The sequence below is a fragment of the Hyla sarda genome, chromosome 2 (assembly GCF_029499605.1).
Source record: "Hyla sarda isolate aHylSar1 chromosome 2, aHylSar1.hap1, whole genome shotgun sequence".
NCBI lineage: Eukaryota > Metazoa > Chordata > Amphibia > Anura > Hylidae > Hyla > Hyla sarda.
The window spans coordinates 119,108,010-119,131,097 of record NC_079190.1 but is presented as its reverse complement, the minus strand read 5'-3'; the positions used below and the strand labels follow the sequence as shown (position 1 = coordinate 119,131,097).

General features: G+C 43.1%; 1 protein-coding gene across 7 annotated transcripts in view; it reads right to left on the bottom strand.

Annotated features, from left to right (window-relative positions):
* Nucleotides 1-992: 992 nt before the first annotated feature.
* ZC3H13 (zinc finger CCCH-type containing 13) overlaps nt 993-23,088 on the bottom strand; it is a 104,784-nt gene continuing 82,688 nt past the window's right edge. For 5 of the 7 annotated variants that reach the window (XM_056555399.1, XM_056555398.1, XM_056555401.1 and 2 more), the window contains 7 exons: nt 19,377-20,396; nt 14,300-14,344; nt 10,719-11,222; nt 9,085-9,240; nt 6,841-7,041; nt 5,214-5,377; nt 993-4,025 (listed from right to left, as the gene is read on the bottom strand). In XM_056555399.1, coding sequence (XP_056411374.1) covers nt 3,864-4,025; nt 5,214-5,377; nt 6,841-7,041; nt 9,085-9,240; nt 10,719-11,222; nt 14,300-14,344; nt 19,377-20,396 — 2,252 coding nt within the window. In that variant the 3' untranslated portion in view covers nt 993-3,863. The remainder of the gene's footprint in view (nt 4,026-5,213; nt 5,378-6,840; nt 7,042-9,084; nt 9,241-10,718; nt 11,223-14,299; nt 14,345-19,376; nt 20,397-23,088) is intronic. The other 2 variants (XM_056555400.1, XM_056555404.1) reach the window with 1 other exon arrangement.

Genomic DNA, 23,088 nt, shown 5'->3' with positions numbered 1-23,088 from the left:
ACACCAGAGGGCTTCAGAGTTCAGCAGCAATTTTCCACAAAATTTTCAAACTCACTATTTTTCAGGGACCAGTTCAGGTTTGAAGTGGATTTGAAGGGTCTTCATAACTGCACCCCCAAAGTATTCAAAATGACATTCAGTCAGCGTTTTAACCCTTTAGGTGTTTCACAGGAATAGCAGCAAAGTGAAGGAGAAAATTCACAATCTTCATTTTTTACACTCGCATGTTCTTGTAGACCCAATTTTTGAATTTTTACAAGGGGTAAAAGGAGAAAATTTATACTTGTATTTGTAGCCCAATTTCTCGAGTAAACAAATACCTCTTATGTCTATGTAAAGTGTTCGGCGGCCGCAGTAGAGAGCTCAGAAGCGACAAGGGGATTTTGGAGAGTACTTTTTTCTGAAATGGATTTTGGGGGGCAGGTCACATTTAGGAAGCCCCTATGGGGCCAGAACAGCAAAAAAAAACTAACAAAAAAAAACCCCACATGGCATACCATTTTGGAAACTAGACCCCTTGAGGAACGTAACAAGGAATAAAGTGAGCCTTAATACCCCACAGGGGTTTCACGACTTTTGCATATGTAAAAAATGTTTTCTTTTTTCCACTAAAATGTGTGTTTCCCCCCAAATTTCACATTTTAGCAAGGGTTAATAGCAGAAAATACCCCCCAAAATTTGTAACCCCATCTCTTCTGAGTATGGAAGTACCCCATAAGTGGACGTCAAATGCTCTACGGGAGCACTACAATGCTCAGAAGAGAAGGAGTTACATTTGCAAATTTTGCTGAAATGGGGGGGGGGGGGGGGGGACATGTCGCATTTAGGAAGCCCGACAGCAAAAAAAAAATAAAAACCACATGGCATACTATTTTGGAAACTGCACCCCTCAAGGAACATAAGGGGTACAGAGAGCCTCAACAGCCCACAGGTGTTTGATAAATATTCATGAAGTGGGATGTGAAAATGAAAAATTAGATTTTTTACACAAATGCTGGGGTTACCCCAAATTTTTAATTTTCACAAGTGGTAAAAGGAGAAAATGTCATTGTAAATGTGTACATACATTTCTTTGGAGTAAGAACATACCTCAAGTCTGGGCGTAAACAGCGTGCACACCAGTCTCAGAGGTGCCGGAGATCAGTCAGGGTCCTTGAGCTTTGGCTTTCTCCTATGGAGCCAGAACAGTGGGACCCACCCTCAAGGGGCATTACAGGGGGGTAAATAACTGGGGTACACTAAGTAACTAAAATGGGGTACAGTGGGACATAAAATTATAAAACAGATTATGTTCCCAGAATGATGACCCAGAGCATAGCCAAAACAAAAAAATATGCCCGCCCCAAACCCTATGCTCTGAATCATCATTCTGGAATGTGATATGTGTGGCCATCCCTAACTTGTTGCCTCAAATGCGCACCCCGCTCAGGTGGAGAGAGAGTGCTGCGCATTTGAGGCAACATAAAAAGTCCCCGATGATAGTGACTCAGTGATCCATGACCCATTTTTTTTTATAAAAAAAATACCCCCCAGAGGTCTTGTCAGTGTTTTTTTTGGATTTAATATTTTTTTGGGCAATTTAGTGGTTTTATGGGGTTAAAACTTGGAATGTACTCTGGACTTGGTACATTTGGGTCAAATTGTGGAAAATTAAAATGAAGAGGGAAAATTTAGAACTCCATGGAAGTGTGATACTCCCTGAAGCAATCCTTAACCCCTTAAGGACCAGGGTTTTTTCTGTTTTTGCATTTTTGTTTTTTGCTCCTTGCCTTTAAAAAATCATAACTCTTTCAATTTTGCACCTAAAAATCCATATGATTGCTTATTTTTTGCACCACCAATTCTACTTTGCAATAATGTCAGTCATTTTGCCCAAAAATCTACGGTGAAACGGAAAAAAAATCATTGTGCGACAAAATTGAAGAAAAAAAACCCAACCATTTTGTAACTTTTGGGGGCTTCCGTTTCTACGTAGTACATTTTTCGGTAAAAATGACACCTTATCTTTATTCTGTAGGTCCATACGATTAAAATGATGCCCTACTTATATAGGTTTGATTTTGTTGTACTTCTGGAAAAAATCATAACTACATGCAGGAAAATTAATATGTTTAAAATTGTCATCTTCTGACCCCTATAACTTTTTTATTTTTCCGTGTATGGGGCGGTATGAGGGCTCATTTTTTGCGCCGTGATCTGAAGTTTTTAACGGTACCATTTTTGCATTGATAGGACTTATTGATCGATATAAAAGTGATATAAAAAGTGACAAAAATGCACTATTTTGGACTTTGGACCGAGCGGTTTAATTAACTATAAATTTTTATAATTCGGACATTTCCGCACGCGGTGATACCATATATGTTTATTTTTATTTTCACTGTTTTTTTTTTATGGGAAAAGGGGGGTGATTCAAACTTTTAATAGGGGAGGGGTTAAATGATATTCATACTAATGACCCCCCTGGGCATTTGCACGGGATGCCTGCTGAATAATTTCAGCAGGCATTCCGGTCCGATCCCTGCCCGGCGGGGACCAGAACTGCCCATGACGTAACTGTACGTCCTTGGTCCTTAAGACCCAGGGTGTCGGGACGTAACGTTACGTCATAGGTCCTGTAGGGGTTAAAAAATCTTAATCCTTCCAGTACTTTTTAGGGGCTATATACTACAGAAGAAATGCTTTTCATTTTGGATTTCTCTGATGTTGAAATTGAATGTTGAATTGCAATTCTGTCGTTTGGTATTTTTTACATTTACGTCATTTACCGTACGAGATACATAATGTTATATTTTAATAGTTTGTATGCACGCAGCAATACCAAATATATTTTTCATTATGTCTACATGTTTTTATATAGGAAAAGGGGGTGATTTGAACTTTAAATATGGAAGGGGATAATGTGTGTCTTTTAAACTTTCATTAAAACTTTTTTTTTTTTTTTTTTTTTTTACACTTTATTAGTCCCTTAGGGGACTTTTAGGAGGAATCATTAGATTCCTCATACACATCAATAGCGTTCTATTGAACTCCATTGATCTGTGTGCTCTGCGATCCATTGATAGCCTGGCTGGACTAGGCTCTAACAATTACAGAGCCACGGACACCAGGGAAGCAGAGGTAAGCCCTCCGGCTATTTCTATAGTGGATCGCTCGAACCACTAGCCCACCAAGGAGCACTCATGTGTCCCTTTAGACGCCACTGTCCGCTTTGACAGCAGCGATCTAAAGGGTTTACAGCCAGCCACCGCGATCGGGCTACTGAAAACAGCTGGGGGCTGCAGAGTATGGAGCGGGCAAATGTCAGGAGCCCACTCCATATACCCCTCTGAGCATCGGCGTGCTTGTCGGGGGTTTTCAGTAGGGATCGACCGATTATCGGTTTGGCCGATATTCACGATTTTGGACATTATCGGCAATTACCGATATCGGTCGATCCCTAGCTTTCAGGTCCATCCCTGCTTGACCGAAGCAGGGCTAAGGGCCTGAAAAATTAACCTGCCTGATGCCTGGAACTGCATGTCAGGCGATATGAATTCCACATCCCTGAGGCTGCAGCATAAAATGCAGAAAAAGCTTAAGGGTCTGAAAATGATCCAAATGCATTGTACAAAGGCAAAGGATATATTACACAGGGATTTACACAGGCAGCAAAAGATACGGATTCTAGGACCTTCAAATAGATAATTATACAAAATATGTTACTAACTACAAGCAAAGGGTATTAATGTTGTAAAAAAAAGCAGCAACACATTACAAAACATTTATAGCTTTACTATACATAAAACAGCCAAGGGTATAGAAATAAAAAAAATGGTAGCACAGTTCTCTGCAACAGTTTTATATTTATATTTCATCAGTCATTAGGACACACAAACTTCAGGAGGTTTATTCACTGCAGAAAGTTTGCAGTCATCAGGGCTTTCTTGACTTAAGCCAGTTCTTCTTTTGAAAAGACGCAAACTGAGCCTTAGAAGTTCACTGTCAACCAATGGAGGGTTTGAGTAAGCCTGTTTCACAGTGCCCTGGAAAAAAATATTGGATGTAAAGGAAAAGTCATTAGGTTTGAGCACCATTTACCATCACCATGTATCAATCTGTCACTATACAGGATTTTAAGGAACCAGACTTCATAACTATGCCAGATTGTGACTACACAATGCTGACTACACAATGCTGACTCCCCCAAGATAACCTATAGGTCGTGCACCATCACAGAGTGGACATGGCCGACGATAAGGGGGCATGTCCGACATTTTCACAAAAAAAAACAACATATTTACTTAGATTTCCACAGAAAACGTGGATTTGAGTTGAGGAAAACCCGATCAGATCAGAGCATGTATAAAAATAGCAAAATGAAGGGAAAAATGCAAAATATAGGGAAAAGTGCAAAATATAGGGAAAAGTGCAAAATATAGGGAAAAGTGCAAAATATAAGGAAAAGTGCAAAATGTAGGAAAAGTGCAAAATGTAGGAAAAGTGCAAAATGTAGGAAAAGTGCAAAATGTAGGGAAACATCAGTAAATACCGTGGGAACAAAATTGTAGGGAATTAGAACCCACGAAGAAAACTACACTCCACTTTTAGTAAGGCTGGGTTCACACCACGTTTTCAGCCATACAGGACCGCATACGGCTTGGGGGGGGAGCTAAAACCGGGCGCTCCCATATCCCTGCCGTATGCCGCACGTATGTAATTCATTTCAATGAGCTGTCCAGAGTGAAACGCTGACTTCGGTTGGCTCATTTTTGCCCCGTATGCGGTTTTCCCACCGGACGTAAAACCGTAGTGGACCACGGTTTTAGGTCCGGTGGAAAACCGCATAGGGGGCAAAAATGAGCCGACTGGAGTCAGCGTTTCACTCCGGTCGGCTCATTGAAATGAATTACATACGGGCGGCATACGGCAAAGATACGGGAGCGCCCGGTTTTAGCTCCCAGCTGTATGCGGCCCTGTATGGCTGAAAACGTGGTGTGCACCTAGCCTAAATTAGAGCCTATATATTTAAACCATGGACGGTGACTGGTGCATATGACCTATTGATTCTAAATATACATATATACATCTTTCAAGCACTCTCATTAAAACCCTTAGGTGCAATATATGTATGGACAAACTCCCCTTGCAGTAGCTGCAGGCAGATCAAATTGTTAAAGATGAATAAGTGACTATTCCAAGATCTAACCAACTTTGTCAGTCAGTCCATTTACCTTTTCATTTTGTACAAGTTGTTTGCGAATTGCTAGGTCCCGCCTTGAACACAGCGCTTTACAACATGGTCCAAGGTTACTCAGTAAGCCAGCACGCTCTTGCCTCCGTAACAAAGCAGACATATTCAGAGCTCCCAGCTCATGTTCAAATAGGTTTTCAGCTTCTAAAGAACACATATAGACACGAGTTAGATTTGGAAGAAGGGGAGGAAATCAAAAATAAATTGTAAATGCGAAGCTACGACTTGGTGTAAACGGAGATTATAATAAACCTGTTAGAAGATGGTGCTAAACTGCAAGTGTTATGATCAATAGCCAATAGAGTTTACAATGTGAGAATTCGTTCTCTGCAGCCATATAAAGAGGCAGCAATCATTTGGCACATTTTTATTTGACATTACTAGAAGATCTGTAGAGGACTTTACTTTGTAGAATCATTTCTCGCACATTTCTTAGACTCACTTTATAAAAATAAAAAAAAGTGTGTTGCCTAGACAACAGCGTGCCATCAAGATTCTCTATAAATGGGCGATTGAATGGCAACTTCAAACAAAACAACAAAAGAGTGGGAAAAGCAGCTTCTAGAAAGAGCGCATACTAATAGTAATTCAGCCTAAGAAAATTACAATTTTACTTGACAGAAGATAACATGAAGCACATTGTCCAGTAACCTCTGTGCTGAAAAGCATTACAAAATCATTTGGATCACTAAAGCAGTGTTTTCCAACCAGTGTGCCTCCAGCTATTGCAAATCTACAACTCCCAGCGTGCCCGGACAGCAGTTGGCTGTCCGGGCATGCTGGGAGTTTTAGTTTTGCAACAGCTGGAGGCACCTTGGTTGGGAAACATTGCATTAAAGATTTCAAGTAAAGTCATAGTCAACAACCTAAAATCTATTAAGATCCTCTGACATATTGTATTGTGTCCTTTTTAAAGTGAAATGCTTTAGTTCACATCTCAGAGTGTCCATGTCTGGGACACACATTCTGGTTTCATGGATAGTACATTTTTGGCCTATTTATCCCTTCAGGCGGCTGTGTGAATTGATGTTTATCACCATAAGAGTGGAATCTGCTAGTAGACGAGAATTAGTGGTCTTTAAGACAGGAAGTAATGTAATCTGACAGACGCAGAGAAAAAGATGGTGGAATAACAGGAAAATTACTGCTGTCATGTCATTCAGGGAATGTTGCGTCTTTTACATAAGTCTTTACAGTGGTATTCAACCTAAAAATACAATGATCATTTCTGCTCATCCTTGAATCACCACACTGTAACACTACTGCAGTGTACTGCAGCACATTGCCCTGTTCACATGAATGGGACAACAATGATGCAGGACCTTGTACAATGATGCTGGGGTAAGCATTAGTAATCACTGAACAGCTGATCGGCAAGGGTGTCGGACCCATGCCGATCTAATATTGTCGCCCTATCCTGAGGACACAAATTTTAATAGGTTGGCTAACCCCTTTAAGTAGAACTTGCAATTGGATACAAGAATCACCTACAGATTCTGGCAAAATGAGTGTCTAAATTTGTCTAAAAGCAGGTGAAAAGAGCTGAGTCTGACTAGAAGACAGAGTTGACCCACTTTACAGCCCCATAGGAAAGATAAAGAACCTACCATTAGGCTTTTCTATTGCTTGTTGGCAAGTGTCTTTAACCTTGTTGAACAGATTTGGTCCTGCTAATCGTTTCGAAATGCCAACACGTAATAAAACAGCAGCTGGTGTAAACTTTAACAAAGCAGCTCCGGATTCTCGCGGCTCTTTCATCTGCTTGGACATCAGACTGGACCAGTCCACATCAATCACATCCAGAGGATCTGTATAAAGCATGAAGAAATTAGAGTAAAGAGCCCATAGTGTAATCAAATGTTTAAAACGTTTTATAAGAATTTATAAGTGTAGATTTCATTATTAATTTATTCAGTGTAGCTCTATCAAACATTCTATAGCACCTTACTGGAAGATATTCTACTAATGGAAATGACAAGTAATGAGCAGAACCTGATGAAGTAGATCCTGTAGCTCAGTAGCACATGTTGACTGTCACAGGAGTCCTTAAAGGAAAACTTTCAGCCTGTTCAACCACACTAAACCCAATACACTTGGTTATAGTGCGGGTAAACAGGAGTCCAATGAGGCGTCACTTACGTACCCCCTTAAATAGGCACCAAAACCAATAGGTTTTGCAATTGCTTTCATTAGAAAATTTTCTGTATTTCATACTGAAAAAGCCAGTGGGAGGGGGGGCAGAAACACACTGCAGCCGGTGAATAGAGGATTTATTTGTTTATAAAGTAAGTATCCCTGTGTGTGTGTGTCCCTGCGTGTGTGTGTGTGTGTGTGTGTGTGTATATATATATGTATATCAGTGAATATATGAAGTGAATGTGTGTGTGATACAGGGGGACTACAATCAAATGCCTCCAGCTGTTGCAAAACTACAACTCAAAAGGATGTGTGGGTATGCTGGGAGCTGTAGTTTTGCAAAAGCTGTAGGCACACATTGTGTGTGTGTTTGGGAATAGCATAAAAACAGAAAGGAAAGGGGTTACTGCTCCCAGAGCAGAGAGAGGGAGGGGGAGTGGTTATCACAGAAAGGGACCAGCTCCCTGCATGTAAATGAGAAGTACTTTCACTTTGCAATCACTCCAAGTAAATAAACTGAATTCTAAGAGAAATATTGGGCAAAGGAACAAAGATTATATGTACATGATCAGGATGAGAAACTGAGCAAAATATGTTTTTTTTTTTTGTTTTTTTTGGATGATCTGACCGGTACACTTTAAGGGTCACAGGTTTTTCCGTTTTTGCACTTTCATCACCTTCTAAAAATTCATAACGCTTTAAATTTTGGACCTACAGACCCATATGAGGGCTTATTTTTTACGCCACCAATGACATCAATATAATAAATATTTGTGGGGCAAAATTGGAGAAAAAAACTCCAAAATGTTTTATTTACTTTTGGGGACTTTCGATTCTACCCAGTGCACTTTTCGGTAAAAATGACACCATGTATTTATTCAGTTACAATGATACCCAATTTATATAGGTTTTCTTAATTGTACTACTTAAAAAAAAAAAAAAATTATAACTACATGCACCAAAATTAGTATGTTTAAAATTGTCATTCTGACCCCTAACACTTTTTTATTTTTCCGTATACGGGGTGGTAGGAGAGCTAATTCTTTGTGCCGTGATCTGACGTTTTTATCAGTAACATGATTGTTTTGATTGGACTTTTTATACATTTTTTTTAGGGTTTACAAAGTGGCCAAAAATATGCAATTTTTGACTTTGGCTTTTTTTTACGTGTTCACCATTGACCGTGTGGTTTAATTAACCTTATATTTTCATAGTTCGGACATTTACGCACGTGGCAATACCACATTTTTATTATATTTATATATTTTTTATATGGAATTTGGGAAAAGGGGGTGATTTAAACTTTTAATAAGGAAGGGGTTAATGTATGTGTTTTAAAACTTTCTTATTTTTTACACTTTTAGTCCTTAGGGGACTTTTAGGAGGAGTCATTTGATTCCTTATACAGATCAATGTGGTTCCACAGAACCACATTGATCTGTCTGCTCTGCTTTATCATACACAGCGCAGCAGCAGACACAGAAACAGAGGTAAGCCCTCCAGGTACCCCAGAAGTGAATCGCCGCCCGTGACTATCCGACTCCGGTCGGCACATTTAAATGAACAAGATTTGGTGCCAGTCCGGCTTGGATACCTCAGTGGCCGGTTTTGAAATTTCCCAGCCTGATCTCGGAAACATGGTGTGAATGCACACTAAGGCTATCAGTTTTCAACAGAAAGTCACCCACTAAGTAACTCATGTGAAGACCCCTTACCAGACATCTTTTCATCATCATGCTGGTCTTCCTTCTTTTCAGCATCATCAGCTAGAATCTCTTCCAGCTCTCCATCACTGATGGGCTCATACTCTTCTCCAGCTACAGAGTCCCCAGACTGGTCATCATCAAGCTTGGAAAACTCCTCTTCAGCTCCTACAGAGACATTAAACCCACCCATCTGAAAATACTGTGCCATAAAATATACATTACAAATGGTAAGCATTTTAACTACCCATAATTAAAGGGGAAAACAATTTCAAATCAGCTGGTGCTAGAAAGTTCAACTTTTTACTTCTATTAAAAAATCTTTACCCTTCCAAGTACTTGTCAGCTGCTGTATGCTCCACAGTAAGTTGAGTTATTTTCTGTCTGACCACAGTGCTCTCTGCTGACACCTTTGTATCAGGAACTGTCCAGATTTCCCATAGCAAACCTCTCCTGCTCTTTGACAGTTCCTAACACAGACAGAGGTGTCAGCAGAGAGCACTGTGGTCAGACAGAAAATAAATTTACTACTTCCTCTGTAGTATACAGCAGCTGATAAGTACTGGAAGGAATACAACTAGCACTAGTTGATCTGAAAAAAATAAAATGTTTTCCACAGGAGTAACCTTTAAAGCATGGTGGAGAATGCATATGTTGAATGCTAAGAAATGCAGCAGAATATGTGAAGAGCCAAAGAATCCCAGCGTTAAAGCATACCTCCTGTTCTATGAGTGACACAGAAGAATGCATGATCTGCCAGTAGAATAAGGTAAAATGATTTTTGAGAATTTGAATTTTTCAAAGTGACTTCGGATCCCTTGCAATCCATCTGGTTTTTCTTTTTTCCCCTAAACTGAGCAGGCAGTCATGCACAACATGGATAAGTGTGCATTTACTACAGGGTTTCAAAACAGGGTGCCTCCATCTGTTGCAAATCTACAACTCCCAGCATGCCTGGACAGCCGAAGGCTGTTCAGGCACGCTGTGAGTTGTAGTTTTGCAACAGCTGGAGGCACCCTGATTGGGAAATACTGATCTATGTACATGCTACATCATTGTAAAGAAGGCTGGTAAGCCACGAAAGGTTTTTAATGCTGCTGCTCTTCGATCACAATAAATGAAGGGATCTTTATGCAGTTTCAGGGGTCTCCAGTAGGAGATCCAGGCTGCACGGGCAAAGAAAACTTCCTATTGTCTGCTGCTGGAAGAGAAAATACAGGAAAACAGTTTTTATAAAATTCATCTACTTGTAGCGGTTGTTTGACAAATTTAGAAAAAAAATAAAAATCCATTCTGAGACCTTGTTAAATGGCTTAGTCAAGAAATATTGGTGGTTTGTACAACAGAAGGCAGCATCTTTCACCTATCCACGAAAGGTGTCTGTGAATGGGATTAAATGGCAGTATCACAGATAATGGAGACAGGTGTGGCACTGTTCTTAGAAAAAAAAAAAAACAGCAGCCATGTTGTTCCAATCTTGTATAACCATTTTAATCTCTAATTGGGCAGGACACCACTGTGCTTTCTAATAATGAAACATCTAAAAAAAAAAAATAACTTTCAATACTACAAAATATGACAAAGGCAGGCACAGCTCACTTCCATTACTCCCACAAGGCAGATACCAGCTTGACATTTAAACATACCATCAAAACCCTCAGCTTTTTCTGCTTTGCGACTACTGACAAGATCTTGTAGGGGTTCTGTATCTTTTTCTGCTTTCTCCAAAGTAGAAGTGTTCCGACTTGTGGCCTCATAACTTTTTTCACCCTCTCTCTCCTTTGTGTCACTACGTTTCTGATCTGCCGGCGAAGGGACATCAAGAAGTCGGACTCGCTCTTTTTCTGAATTGTCAGGATTTAATTTCTCTCTGTCTCTTTCAAAGTCTCTTCTCCGGTCCCTTTCTCGTAGCCGTTCTCGCTCTCTATTTCTCGGCCAGTCTTTTTCAGTTTCTCTTTCCCAGTCTCTCGGTCTCATATCACGCCTGTCACGGTCTCTTTCCTTTTCTCGATCTCTGTCCCGATCATGTTCATATCTCTCTCTGTCAGGTGCTCTCTCTCGGCTGTCAAAAGACCCAGATCTGGAATTTACTTGACGGTCAGATTCAGGAGAACTTCTTCTTGAACTGTGACTTCTAGAGTCCCTGCGATCTGTAGACAAGGGACATTTGGTAAATACATAATTGAAATAGAGCTGTATTATAAAATAATATTAGGCTGTGATGGCACCGTGTTTTAGCACATTTTTAATATCATGAGAAAATTTTTTTTGCAAAAACATTCATTTTATCATGATCCACCATGGTTTTTCAATGTATTATATGACTTTTAAAGATAAAACATTTAATCTGTTTTGCCTTTCAAAACCATGCATCGCAAAACACCATGGATATTCACAGTATTTTTGCGATTTTTTTTTCTCCTATGACCTTCAAAATTTGATCATTTAAAAGAAATACAAACAACGTGAACCCAGCCATAAGCTTCACAAGTGCTATACTCATCTACAATGGTGGAGAGTTGTTGAAAAGAGGAAGAGAAGGGAAAACATGGAAAAACCAATGAACACATTTTCTCAACCCCTCAACAGCCCATTTGCACCTTAAAGGGGTACTCTGGAGGAAAACTTTTTATTTATATATATTTTAATTTTCAAATCAACAGGTGCCAGAATGTTAATCAGATTTGCAAATTACTTCTATTAAAAAATATTCACCCTTCCAGTATTTATTAAGTACTATATACTACAGAGGAAATTATTTTTTGTCTTGACCACAGTGCTCTCTGCTGACACATGATGCCCGAATCAGGAACTGTCCAGAGCAGGAGAAAATCCCCATAGCAAACCTAACATACAGCTGCTAATAAGTACTGAAAGGGTTAAGATTTTTAAATAGAAGTAATTTATAAATCTGTTTAACTATCTGGCACCAGTTCATGAAAAAAAAAAAAAAAAAAAAATAGGACTCAGCCCTTTTTTTTTGCAATTCTGACCACTCTCACTTTATGCATAAATAACTCAGATGCTTTTACCTTTTATTCTGATTTTCTTTCCGTGACATATTCTACTTTAACGTACTGGTAAATTGGCGTTGTTACTTGCATCCTTTCTTGGTGAAAAATCCCAAAATTTCATGAAAATTTGGAAAATTTAGCATTTTTCTAACTTTGAAACTTTCTGCTTGTAAGGAATATGGATATTCCAAATAAATTATATATTGATTCACAAATACAATATGTAAACTTTATGTTGGCAACAGAAAGTTGACATGTTTTTACTTTTTGAACCCATTAGAGGGCTTCAAAGTATAGCAGCAATTTTCAAAATTTTCATGAAAAGTTCAAAATCTGAATTTTTCAGGGACCAGTTAGGTTTGAAGTGGATTTGAGGGGCCTTTTTGTGAGAAATACCCCATAAATTACCCCATTATAGAAACTACACCCCTCAAAGTATTCAAAATGACATTCAGAAAGTTTGTTAATCCTTTAGGTGTTTCACAGGAATAGCAGCAAAGTGAAGGAGAAAATTAAAACTCTTCATTGATTACACTCGCATATTCTTGTAGAGCCATTTTTTGAATTTTTACAAGGGGTAAAATGAGAGAAATCCCCCAAAAATTTGTAACCCAATTTCTCTCGAGTAAGAAAATACCTCATATGTAGATGTCAAGTGCTCTGTGGGTGCACTAGAGGGCTCAGAAGGGAAAAAGCCACAATGGGATTTTGGAGAGTGATTTTTTCTGAAATGGTTTTTGGGGGAATGTCACATTTAGGAAGCCCCTATGGTGCCAGAACAGCAAAAAAATAAAAAATTTAAATGTTTTACAAACCTCATGCGGTTGCAAAACTACAACTCCCAGCATGCCCTTTGGCTGTCGCGCATGCTGGGGGTTGTAGTTATGCAACAGTTGGAGGCACACTGGTTGCAAAACACAGAGTTTGTTACTTAACTCTTGTTTCGCAACCATTGTGCCTCCAGCTGTTGCAAAACTACAACTCCCAGCATGTACGGTCTATCAGTTAGGTAACAAACCCTGTGTTTCGCAACCAGTGTGCCTTCAGCTGTTGCAAAACTACAACTCTCAGCAAGCAACAGCTGGAGGCACACTAATGCAACTCCCAGCATGTCCTTTGGCTGTCCGTGCATGCTGGGGGTTGTAGTTAAGCAACAGCTGGAGGCACAAAAATGTGCCTCCAGCTGTTGCATACCTACAACCCCAGTATGCACAAACTACCAAAAGGCATGCTGGGAGTTGTAGCTGTGCCTTCTGCTGTTGCATAACAACAATTCCCAGCATGCCCTTGTGTGCATGCTGGAAGTTGTTGCTAAGCAACAGCAGGCGGCCAGCCTTACCTGCTGCTGCACTTTGATGATCCGCCTGCCGTCGCCGACTCCACTCCTAGGGCCCCGATCCTGCCACCAATGCAGAGGATCGTGGGCCCTAGCCTCAGGTACACACTCCCGACACCCGCTCTCGCCCTCCGGAACAGGGGCGGATCGGGTTCCGTTAGGGACACCCCGCAGCAGGAGACTTGATTGATTGGATGTTACCGTCCGATGAATCAGGACGATCGTTAGGTGGCACCAGTGCCACCTCACTCTTGCTACTAAAGGATGATGATAGGTGTCGTCTGGGACACCGGGGACCCAAGTGAACCAGAATTTCTGCAAATCGCCGATCTGAATTGATCGGCGATTTGCAGAGATTGCCGACATGGGGGGGGGGGGGGGTATCGTCTCAGGATTTCAGCAGGCATCCTGTCCCCGTACGGCGAGCAGCAGGGACCAGAAATACTCAAGTTGTACAGTTACCAGAGTCCTTAAGGATCGGGGATGCAGGGTGCCCTGCGTTCCCCAAGAGGTTAATCTTTAATAACATGTATAGATAGGTTGCCCAATGAACCAAAAGAAGAAAAAAAAAAGAAAAAAGTCCTACTTTAAGGAATATGTAGCCAACAAAACACTATACAGCAGCTGGAATTACATTAGGAGCTAATACGATTACTACATTTTATCTTCATTATGCAGAGCATATCTATGGTTGATTTTTAATTTTTGTGTGTTACCGACATTTCTTTACTTAAAGACACAGAAAATCAAACAAATTAATGCTTCACTCTAATTCATTTCCAACCCCTTAACCATTTCTGCACAAAGCTCCAACAAAACAGAAAAACAAAACTAATGTGCAAAGCGCTCCCTAGTGGCCTAATCCGTAACTACACACCTGTATGCCGTGTTGGGATGTGTGGCTGCATGCCGACTGGGTGTCCTGTATGTGGAATGCACAGATTAGAGCTTTACAGATGAATAATGTACACATGCAATATTTAATTTGTATAGTCTAACAAGCAATACTTTATACGCCGTCATCACCTTGGGACAAAAATTTATTTTCAGTAAAGCAAGACTATTGGAAAGTACAGGTCTACTAATCACTTTTGCTAATAGTGACTAATAGCAAAAAAAGCTAAAGATTTAAATCTTATGCTGGTATATAATCACCACATTAACATAGTAGTGAGAACACCTTAAAGGGGACTCCGGTGGATTTTTTAAAATTTTTTTTTAAATGAACTGGTGCCTGAAAGTTAAACAGATTTGTAAATTACTTCTATTTAAAAAGAGGGATTTTTGTCTTACCGTAAAATCCTTTTTTCAGAGGATCCATTGGGGGACACAGACCTTGGGTTGTATGCTGTTGTTGCTAGGAGACTTGACACTAAGGAAACCAAAAAGTCGGCTCTTCCCAGCAGGATATACCCGCCTACAGAGCCTGAGGTAATCAGTTTAGTCCCCAAGCAGTAGGAGAGGACCGAGAGGCAAAAAACCAAGACCAGTCCAAGGTAACAGAACAAAAAAAATTAACAGAACACATCCTCTGACAGGTAACCAAAACCGGAACACCAAAGAAAGGGCGGGAGCTGTGTCCCCCAATGGATCCTCTGAGAAAAGTATTTTACGGTAAGACAAAAATCCCTCTCTATCGGCTCCATTGGGGGGACACAGACCTTGGGACGTACCAAAGCCGTCCCTAGGGTGGGCACAGAAAAAAAATCAAGGGGCAGGCTGGGCCACCACCGCCTGCAACACCTTACGGCCCAGACTAGCATCCGCAGATGCAAAGGTATGAACCTGGTAGAATTTAGTAAAAGTGTGCAAGGACGACCAGGTAGCTGCCTTACAGACTTGAGAGGCTGAAGCTCTGTTAGGAAGAACCCAGGAAGCTCCAAAAGAACGCGTGGAGTGAGCTGAAACCCTGAAAGGAGGGGTCTCCCCCCTACAACCGTAAGCTTCCAAAATGGCAGACCTAATCCACCACGAAATGGTCGCCTTAGAGGCAGGTAGACCCTTATGGTGGCCGTCCGTAAGAACAAAAAAGGAATCACACTGACAAAAAGAAGATGTAACTGAGAGGTAGGTACGCACCGCCCGTACCACATCAAGTTTATGAAGCAAACGCTCCCCGGGATGAGATGGAGCGGGACAAAAGGACGGGAGTACGATATCCTCATTAAGGTGGAAAGCAGAAACCACCTTAGGCAAGAAAGAAGGAACCGGACGAAAAACAACTTTTTCCTGATGGACAATTAGAAAGGGAGAGCGGCAAGAAAGAGCCGCCAATTCCAAAATCCGTCTGATGGAGGTAATTGCCACAAGGAATGCCACCTTCCAAGAAAGGAGACGAAGGGAAACCTCCCTGAGGGGTTCGAAGGGCGCGCCTTGTAGAGCACCAAGGACCAAATTCAGATCCCAAGGAGGTGTAGGAGACCTGTAAGTAGGAGCCGCGTGGGCCACTCCTTGAAGCAAAGTCCGAACATGAGAATCAGATGCTAGAAGGCGTTGGAAAAGAATGGAAAGGGCAGACACTTGACCCTTTAAGGAGCTGAGAGCTAATTGTTGACCCAGACCTGACTGCAAAAATGAAAGAAGTCGAGGAAGGGAGAACACGACTGGAGAAAGAGATTGAGATTCAAACCAACGAAAATAAGACCGCCAGGTACGGTGGTAAATCTTGAGGAAGAGGGTTTGCATGCCTTAAGCATAGTGCGAATCACCTGTGTTGAGAAGCCACGGGCCCTTAGTACCGCGGTCTCAACCGCCACGCCGTCAAATGCAGCGACGGTAAATTGGGGTGGCACAGGGGACCCTGAGAGAGAAGGTCTGGACGAAGTGGAAGGCGCAGCGGAAGGTCGTCCAGGAGCCGGACGACGTCGGCGTACCACGCCCTCCGAGGCCAATCTGGAGCCACGAGATAATAGAAGCTGCGTCCGCATCCCAGGCTTTAAGCCACGCGGATCTACAGAGAGCCACAAGGTTACCCATGGCAAAAGCAGCACAGCGGGCCGACTGTATGGAAGTAGAACATAGAAAGTCTCCCGCTTTAGAAAGCAGGAGAATTAAAATCAGCCAGTTCTTCCGCGGTAGCCCCAGAAGAAATGCCCTGGTGGAGTCGGGACACCCAAATCGCAAGGGCCCTGGAAACCCAGGCAGAGGCAAAGGTAGGGAGAAGAGATGAACCCGTAGCCTCAAAGGCAAATTTAGCCAAGGTTTTCACCTTTTTGTCCGCTGGATCCTTAAAGGATGCAGCATCGGACAAGGGTAGGGTAGTGGTCTTAGATAGACGGGAGACTGGTGGGTCCACCGTAGGAGGTGAGGTCCTCCGGGTCATAAGGTCCTTAGCAGAGGGATAACGCGCTTGAACCTTCTTAATTTCTTGAAACCTCTTGTCAGGGTGCCTCCAGGCAGACTCTAGCAAGGCTTCAAATTCAGCATGGGAGCTGAAAATTTTGGGTGCCGGACGGGCACGATAAAAGGAAACTTCTGGGACAGCGTCCGAAGTTCCTGGGTCCTCTAGGCGAAAGGCCGAAACCAATGAGTCCACTGTATCGGTCATGTCTGCGTGGTCTTCTGAGTCACAGACAGAAGCAGCCTCATCCATTAGTTCACCAGGGAAGTGGGAACGGGTGGAGGCAACCTTAGAGGAGGGAGACACTGACCTGGCGCGCCGTTCTGGAGATTCAGAACGGCGACTCGGGGAGCGTCTTCTAGAAGAAAGACACTTGCTGGGAGACGTAGCAGAGGGACGGTGCCCATGAGAGGAGCACCTACGCCTGCACCAAGACTCTGGAGAAGAGTCAGAGGAATAACCCCTATTACGCTTATGAGAGCGTTTAAAATAGGGTGAGGGAGAGCAAGGCTCTCTAGAGGAAGCGGGAGACCTGCGCCAAGTCAGAAATAGATAGAGAGGGAAGACACCCATATTGGAGGGGCAGCAGAACCGACTGGGTCTGGGGGAGCATCCTGAATAGGAATACCAGGGGGGGTCAGGAGGTGCAGTGGTGCAGGCTGAACAAGTGGGTACAGCATACCCAGGCATTTTGGAGTTACAGCCCTTACAAGAGTAGAAGGTGACCAGGACTTCAGGTACTGGTTTAGAGGGAGGAACAGTTCTGGGCTCGGACATGAATAAAACAAAATGAAACAGCCTCACCAGCATCCGTGTCCCCTCAGGCAGCTGCTGTGAGGAAGGGAACGAGAAGAGAGAGAACACTAGCAGGGACGGCCGGACCAATCAGAAAAGAGGGGCCGGACTAGACTGAGGCGCCTCTGATTGGCTGACAGATCCCTGCTCAGTCCCCATTGGCCAGAGAGATTCGCGCTCTTCCAAGGGCGCAAACTCAGAGAAAGAAGGAGGCCAGTAAATAATGGCACCCGCTCCCATCCCTGAAGCTTATGTGAGTGTAGGGGAACGGGAGTGAGCGAGAATACCAGCGCAGCGGCCACTGTGAAAGTGAAAGTAAACTGCGGCCAGAGCACAGAAGAAACTAAAGTAAAAAAAGAAGCCATGGCTGCTGATAAATGTTAAAAGAAATCCATACACAGTCCTACACCACTGAATCCATAGGTCCCTGCATTCCCAAGTGCCCCCAATAAAAGTTAGGGAACCCTTGCCCATTAGGGATTCCACCGAGATAGAATAAAAAGGAGTGGGACCAAAACGGGGTCTCCAGCAGTTGTAAGCCCACGCACATGAAAGAAAAAAAGTGGGGAGAATACTCACCACAATCTGAAGAACTCACCTCATGAAGTCTTCAGCCATGAAGTCATCAGCCAGCTTATTTGTCACCTGCATCATGCCGGGCTTGAAAAGCGAGACGAGCAGGGAAAAGTGGGGGACCAATAAGGTACAACCCCAGGCGCTGACCGTTGGCGAGAGGGGGTTAACAGTACATCCACGATGCTTGTGCCCCCTCAATCGCAAATGGGGAAACAGTGAACGCTATGTTCCTGGGTCCCCACCTGAAAAAAGAAAAATAAAGGGGAATAAGAAAAACTAAACGTCCCTATTCTGTAAAAATAAATTGTTAGACCAAGTCTGGGGGGAAACCCAGACTAGTGTCCATCTCCTGCGACACTAAGCTAAAAATGATTACCTCAGACTCTGTAGGCGGGTATATCCTGCTGGGAGGAGCTGAATTTTTGGTTTCCTTAGTGTCAAGTCTCCTAGCAACAACAGTATACATCCAAGGTCTGTGTCCCCCAATGGTCTGTTTAACTTTCTGGCATCAGTTGATTTAAAAAAAAAAAAAAAAAAAAAAAATTGTTTTCCACCGTAGAAAATAAAATAAAAAATAAAGGTGGTCATTATTATCCTTTTAATATGCAGACCTCCCCTTGGAAGTGAAAATAAAAAGGCAGGGGGGATACTTACCTTCCTTTCCACTGTACACTAAAGCAGGTTCAAGTGAGTAACACCACATTTCTCTACCTACTTCATTCACTAGACCTGTTCCTCAATCTATGACTGCCCAACTGTTCCACAACTTCAACTTCAACTTCCATCATGGTGGGTGTTGTAGTTTTGCAATAGCTGGACAGCAACAGATAAGACAACCCTACATTAGACTGTGAATCACCATGGATGTCAAGTCTTCTAAAAGGCAATAAGACCACTGAATCCCCCTCTGTGTTACAAAGAATAGCAGTGGTCTAAAGCAAACCAACTACGCCATGTGTTAGCATAGTGTCCGAATGCCAGGGAGGATGTCATACTGTTGGGGCCCCCTGTACAGGGAGCGCCCTACTTACCCATCCTTGGCATGCCCCGGCCCCCTATCTTGCTAGATGTGGGAAAGGGACGGTCCACTCAGTCAATCACTGGCTGAAGCAAAACATCGCCGTGGCCAGTAATTGGCTGTAGATAGGGAATGTGTCTGCATTAATGAAAATTAATGAATGCTTTTGAATTATGTCAATGTGATCTGGGACCAAAACATATTTGACCAGCACACAAATAGTACCTGATGAAGTGCTACGGCTCGGTTCTCCCCTTTTCAGTTGATCAATTCTGGATTTGCGCTCTCCGGAAGGCTCAATACTTCTGTTTCGTTCTCGATCTCTGGAACTACCAGGCAACAGTCTTCTCCTAACAACCTGTTCATCCCCACCACGGTGAACAGAATCAATAGATGGAGAACGTAAGCGGCTTGATGTACGGCTCTGGTTACTGCATATACTGCTGCTACGCTTCTGTTCAGTGGGCTTGCGAACTGGGGGTTCCTCAACGCAAGGAGGTCGCTGTTCATCTTTCTCAGGTTTCACCTTGGTGGGCTTTTTGATGGGTTCTTCTGTAGGTTTTTCAGGAACTGCAGGTTCTGTTCTTTCAGGAACATCTTCATCTGACCAGTCACTGAATGTGGAATCCTTTAATGGTACTGTTTCAACAGCTATCTTGTCTGGTGTAACCTCTGTAATTTCCTCCTTAATAACTACTGAGGCTGTAACTGATGGAGTTATTACTGGGGGAGTTCTAGGCCCTTTTTTCTTCTTAACATGCTGAACAGCTTCTTCATCAGAAATATCAGATTCTCCCTTCTTCCGCTTTTTCTCCAAATTTTTCTTTTTCTGGCCCTTCTTGGGTGAAAATACTTTGGCTTCTTCTGGTGGAGGTTCCGTTGCAGTCTTTTCAACTGCAGGTTCTTCCTCTTTCTTTTTCTTCCCAGTTTTCTTCAGCATTTTCTTCTTGGTTTTGTCTTCATGTACTTTGTCAGTAACCTCTTTTTCTTCGGTTTTATGCTGTATAGTGCTGTCTGCCTCTTTTGTCTTTAAGATTTCAGCATCTATATGTTCTCTCTGTTTTTCAGTACTAGATACCCGTTCTTTAGTCTCTATCTCCTCGTAACGCCTGGACCCATCTTTCCTGTCAGGTTTACGTTCTTCCTCCTTCCAGCGAGATGGCCTTTCCTCTGTAATAGGAGCGGGACTAAGAGGACGCGTTTCCTGAGGTCTGACAACTTGACTCAGAAGCCTATGCTTTTCATCTGAGAACAAATGGAGAAAAATATATAAAAGGTGCAATAAAAAGCAGTTATGCAGTATCTACAAGATGTAAATTTCATTTTCATATCAAAATGGTCATAATTTCAAGAGTTACGTAAGTAACCGCTAGCTTAAGTGCAGGGTAGCACGCGCTTCACTTCAGCCATCATTTAATCTGACACTTTTACTGCATTAGTCTATAAAGTTAAGGAGTAGGACAGTGTTTCCCAACCAGGGTGCCTCCAGATGTTGCAAAACTACAACTCCCAGCATGCCTGGACAGCATTTGGCTGTCCAGACATGCTGGGAGTTGTAGTTTTGCAACAACTGGCGGCACCCTAGTTGGGAAACACTGGAGTACGATCAGGTGACCCGTTGGCAAGTGAGGAGCACTGCTGCACATTTCATCTATTACAATCGCAGTGGATCTCAAGACAGACCAGATCTAAACTTGTCATATCACTAAATGATGCTAATGCTTTAATGTCTCATTATTACAGCCTATCAAAATACACTGCACATTACGGGGCAACGTAGTCTTGATACCTCACCATATTAAATTGATGGTCGGCAAAGATTTTAGCTTAGCAAGATTTAACTGCAGCAATAAGTTCAAAGTGATGCTCCAAAAAACACTACTGCATCCTTTGCAACCCTTGGCAATATTTGACCACGTTGGCAACTAGTTTTATGGCTTTAACAAATCTAATATTAAAAATAAAGCAACATTGGAAAAAGGAGATTTTTTAACACTTACCATAAAATCTCTTTCTTGAAGGATCCATTGGGGGACACAGACCGTGGGTGTATGCTGCTGTCTCTAGGAGGTGACACTATGGCAACAAGAAAGTCGGCTCCTCCCAGCAGGATATACCCGCCTCCAGGCCCTGAGGTAATCAGTTTAAGTACTAGTCCAATAGGAGAGGACCGACAGGTCAAGGTAAAAACACGAACTGTCCGAGAACAGAAGAAAATATATAACTGAACTCACCCTCGGACAGAGAACCAAAGGGAAACCCAAAAGGGGTGGGAGCTGTGTCCCCCAATGGATCCTTCGAGAAAGAGATTTTACGGTAAGTGTTAAAAAAAAATCTCCTTTTCTCTATCAGCTCCATTGGGGGACACAGACCATGGGACGTACCAAAGCCGTCCCTTGGGTGGGCAGATAATCAGTCTGGCAGACGGCTGTTCCACTGCCGCCTGCAGTTGTTTACGGCCCAGACTAGCATCAGCCAATGTGAAGGTATGAACCCGGTAGAACCTCAAGAAAGTGTGCAAAGACTACCAAGTAGCCGCCTTGCAATCTGCAAGGCCAAGGCTTTGTTCTGGAGAGTCCAGGATGCCCCAACAGAAGCGGGTAGAATGAGCCACAACCTTGAAGGAAGGAATCTTCCCCCTACAGCGATAGGCTTCCAAAATGGCAGACCGGATCCACCGAGAAGTGGTGGCCTTGGAAGCAGGCTGTCCCTTAAGACGCCCTTACGTAAGGACGAAAAAGGAATCGCACTGACGAAACGAAGAGGAGATAGAGAGGTAATACCTAACAGCCCGAACCACATCCAGTTTGTGGAGTAAATGCTCCTTAGGATGAGAAGGAGCGGGACAAAAGGACGGAAGAACAATGTCCTCATTGAGATGAAAGGCCGAAACAACCTTAGACAAAAAGGAACGATCTGGTCAGAAGACAACCTTGTCCTGGTGAATCACCAGAAATGGAGAACGGCAGAGGAGAGCTGCCAATTCAGACACCCTCCGAATGGAGGCGATAGCAAAAAAAAAACGCCACTTTCCAAGAAAAGAGGCGCAGGGACACCTTCCCTAAGGGGTTCAAAAGGTTCCCCTTGGAGGACACCCAGAACCAGATTCAAGTCCCAGGGGGGAGAAGGTGACCAATAAGGAGGGGCAGGATGTGCCACTCCTTGAAGGAAGGTCCGGAAATAGAAGCCAGAGGACGCTGGAAAGGAAAAGAAAAGGCCGAAACCTGACCCTTAAGGGACCTGAAAGACAACCCCAGTCCCAAACCCGACTGCAAGAAGACAGGGAACAGAAAAGGTAACATAAGACAAAACCTTAGCTTCACACCAACGAAAATAAGACCGCCAGGTACGGTGGTAAATTTTCGCCGAGGAAAGCTTGCGAGCCTTGAACATTGTGCGAATGAGTTGGGAAGAGAACCACATCTTCTCAAAACCGCAGTCTCAACCGCCACACCGTCAAATGCAGCGACTGTAAAATGGGGTGGCAAAGAGGATCCTGAGACAGCAGGTCCGAACAAAGTGGAAGGCGCAGTGGAGTGTCGTCCAGGAGCCTGACCAACGTCGGCTTACCACAACCTACGGGGCCAAACTGGAGCTACCAGTATGGCAGGAACGTCCTCCGCTTTGGGATTCCTCAGAACCCTGAGAAGGAGCAGAAGGGGAGGGAACAGATAGGGCAGAGCAAAGCCCGCCCAAGGAATCACTAGGGCTAGAGCCAGGGGGTCCCGGAACATTGACAAAATGGAAGAATCTTCCGATTGTGCCGATGCGAAGAGGTCCACGTCTGGAATGCCCCAGAGGTCGCAGATCTGCGAGAAGACCTCTGGATGCAGGGACCACTCTCCGGGGTTGACTGAGAAACCGGCTAAGGAAATTCGTTTCCCAGAAGAGCACACCTGGAATGTGAATCGCCAAATGGCCGGAACCTTGTTTTCCG